Genomic DNA, 2,946 nt, shown 5'->3' with positions numbered 1-2,946 from the left:
GCAGCTCCGGCAGGAAAACGAGCTCCTGCAGAACAAGTACGGCTGGGGGGGCTGGGGAAGGGAAATCATTAATTACAGCAATAATAATGATAATAACAACCACAAGAACGAGCTCCTGCAGAACAAGTACGGCTGGGGGGGCTGGGGAAGGGAAATCATTAATTACAGCAATAATAATGATAATAACAACCACAAGAACGAGCTCCTGCAGAACAAGTACGGCTGGGGGAGGGCTGGGGGGGCTGGGGGCAGAGAAATCATTAATTACAGCAATAGTAATGATAATAACAACCACAAGAACGAGCTCCTGCAGAACAAGTACGGCTGGGGGGCTGGGGAAAGAGAAATCATTAATTACAGCAATAATAATAATAATAATAACAACAGGAATAATGACCGAGGTGTGAAAAAGGGGAAGAAATTATAATAGCCATCATACTTATTATTATCATCATCGTTATTATCCTCCTAACCACTGTAACTAGAAATAAATATTTATAAATATTAAGAAAACAAATAAAATTTATAAATTAATATTTATATTTAATATTTGTTAATAATTTATTTTATTTTATAATTTATTTATAAATAATAGGATTATTTATATATTAATAACACTGGCATTTATTTTATTAATAGTTATTAATACATATTGATTAAAATATTCATTGGTGTTAAATTATTAACAAATATTAAATATAAATATTAATTAAACCTCAACAAATAGTTTAATAAATATGTAATAATAAATATTAATAAAATAAATGCTAATGTTATTAGTATTAATAATCAGAATATAGTAATTTATATAATTTAATAGAATATAGTAATTTATATAATTTATTATAATTATCTATAATTTCATATTTATATATTAAATTATTTATATATTTATAATTTAATATTTATATATCAAATTTATATAATTTGTTATATTTGTATAATAAATTTATATAATTTATTATATTTATATTTAATATTTATATCATCTTCATTACATCTTTTTATATATTAGATATTGTATATCCATAATATATTCATTAAATATTTTAATATTTCTATTTGTCTCTTTAATATTTATATTTAATTATTTGGCTATTATCGTTATTTATATTGTTTATATTTAATGTTTATATTTAACAAGTATATATTTTATATGTTTATATAATAGAATGTATGATTATTCCATATTGTCAATATTTATATTTGTATACTCAATATTTATGTGTTTCATATTTACATTTAATTACTATTTAGCTGTTATTGTTATTATTATTATTATTTGCCCAATTCCAGGCAAATCTTGCCTGCAAATCCCCCAAGACCCGTTTGGGACCACTGACCAGTTCATTTGTGGTGAACCAAATCCCCCGTTGAATCCCCTGCTGTTCCCTTGCAGATTGCACAACGCTGTACAAATGAAACAAAAAGACAAACAAATGATCAGCCAGTTGGAGAAGAAGCTAAAGGCAGAGCAGGAGGCACGAACCTTTGTAGAAAAGCAATTAATGGAAGAGAAGAAAAGGAAGAAGTTGGAAGAAGCAACTGCTGCACGAGCTGTGGCCTTTGCTGCTGCCACGAGGTGCTTTGTGCTTTGGGGAGGCCTTTTTCACTCCTGTGGACAGAAAGGAGTAGTTTATTTCATTCTTTTCTTGAGGAAAAAAAAAAGGCTTTATTTGTGTTAAGGCAGAGGGAGGACTGGGAAATCTCTGAGCCTCAGTGCCTACATATATTACATTTGCCCATGTAATATGAATTACACAGGTGAAAAAGCTCTGAAGAGCATATTTAGAACATAATGCTCTGAGTTATCTGCTGTACCTTGGCTGTGCTGGCAGAGATGTTGTACCTGCTTGGGTCAGTCTGCTTGGGAAAAAGGAACATCTCCTTCCACGTGGGGACTGTGAATCAAGGATTTGTGCAATGGCATTGGCCAAAATACCAAGTTTAGATCCCACGCTGTGGAATGTTCCTGCTCTGGCCCAGTGGCTGCCAGTGCTTAGCACTGGGATTTTCAGCAGTCACACAGCTGTAGAGATGGGAGCGCAGCACAAGTGTGGGTGACTTTAATCTGCAGTGCTCCAAATGTCTGAAAAGAACTATTTCTGCTTTTCTCTTCTCCGTATTTCATGAATATCCTAAATTTCCTGATACTTGGTGTGTAACTCTCCCCATCGTTGCCACGAGGGGAAACCATTTTGCTGCAAAGGATAAAGTCAGCTTCCTCTTTTTGTCCTTCAAGTTTTACATTAATTTTTGTGGTATAAACAGCTGAGGAATGACAACCTTGTTCTTATTTCATCTTCCCCTCTTTTCATGTGTTTTTCTGCAGGGGAGAGTGCACTGAAACTCTACGGAATCGTATCCGGGAGCTGGAGACAGAGTGCAAGAAGTTAACAATTGACATAAAGCTGAAAGAGGATCAGATACGAGAGCTAGAAATGAAAGTTCAGGTAATGACAAAGCGCCAGGGGCTTAGATCAGCATCACAAGGAGAGCTTTCAGCCCTCCAAAATCCCAGGATCTACATAAGTGGCAATCACCACCTTCAGTAACTGTGCTGTTCAGATGTTTGTCTGGCACGTCTTGCACCAGGGTTTATCAGACAGTGGGGATGAGGAAGGTTAATTGTCTCAGCTCCACACCATTCAGTTGGTTAAATTACAGTTTTCCTCCCCAAACCCACTGGTCTGTGTAGACTGAGGATATAATCCCCTCAACAGCATTTTTTTACCTGATGCAAGGAGCTCGCTGCCAGTCTCTGTCATTATATATTCACAGATTTATTTATACAAACCTCTTTGATTCACGTGATTTATATAATTCACCATTTTATTTATACATCATTATGTAATTCACAAAGGTTCCTTGCTCAATCTGAAGCACTGGCCAGGCTTTTTTTGCTGGGGGGGTTAAGTGCTTCAATATTGAAAATACTTGGTGGCA

The 2,946-nt window shown here is 34.6% G+C and overlaps 1 protein-coding gene across 1 annotated transcript; it reads left to right on the top strand.

The window, feature by feature from the left end:
• Positions 1-6: 6 nt before the first annotated feature.
• Positions 7-2,570, top strand: LOC108510401 (macoilin-like). Its single transcript, XM_017840076.1, has 3 exons — positions 7-36; positions 1,400-1,582; positions 2,333-2,570. Exons 2-3 carry the CDS (start codon positions 1,419-1,421, stop codon positions 2,553-2,555), a joined length of 387 nt encoding a protein of 128 aa, XP_017695565.1. The 5' UTR covers positions 7-36; positions 1,400-1,418; the 3' UTR covers positions 2,556-2,570.
• The last annotated feature ends 376 nt before the right edge of the window (positions 2,571-2,946 follow it).

The sequence above is a fragment of the Lepidothrix coronata genome, unplaced genomic scaffold (genome assembly GCF_001604755.1).
Source record: "Lepidothrix coronata isolate B3197 unplaced genomic scaffold, Lepidothrix_coronata-1.0 Scaffold800, whole genome shotgun sequence".
In the NCBI taxonomy this organism is placed as follows: domain Eukaryota; kingdom Metazoa; phylum Chordata; class Aves; order Passeriformes; family Pipridae; genus Lepidothrix; species Lepidothrix coronata.
This window is presented reverse-complemented; position numbering and strand designations above follow the sequence as displayed.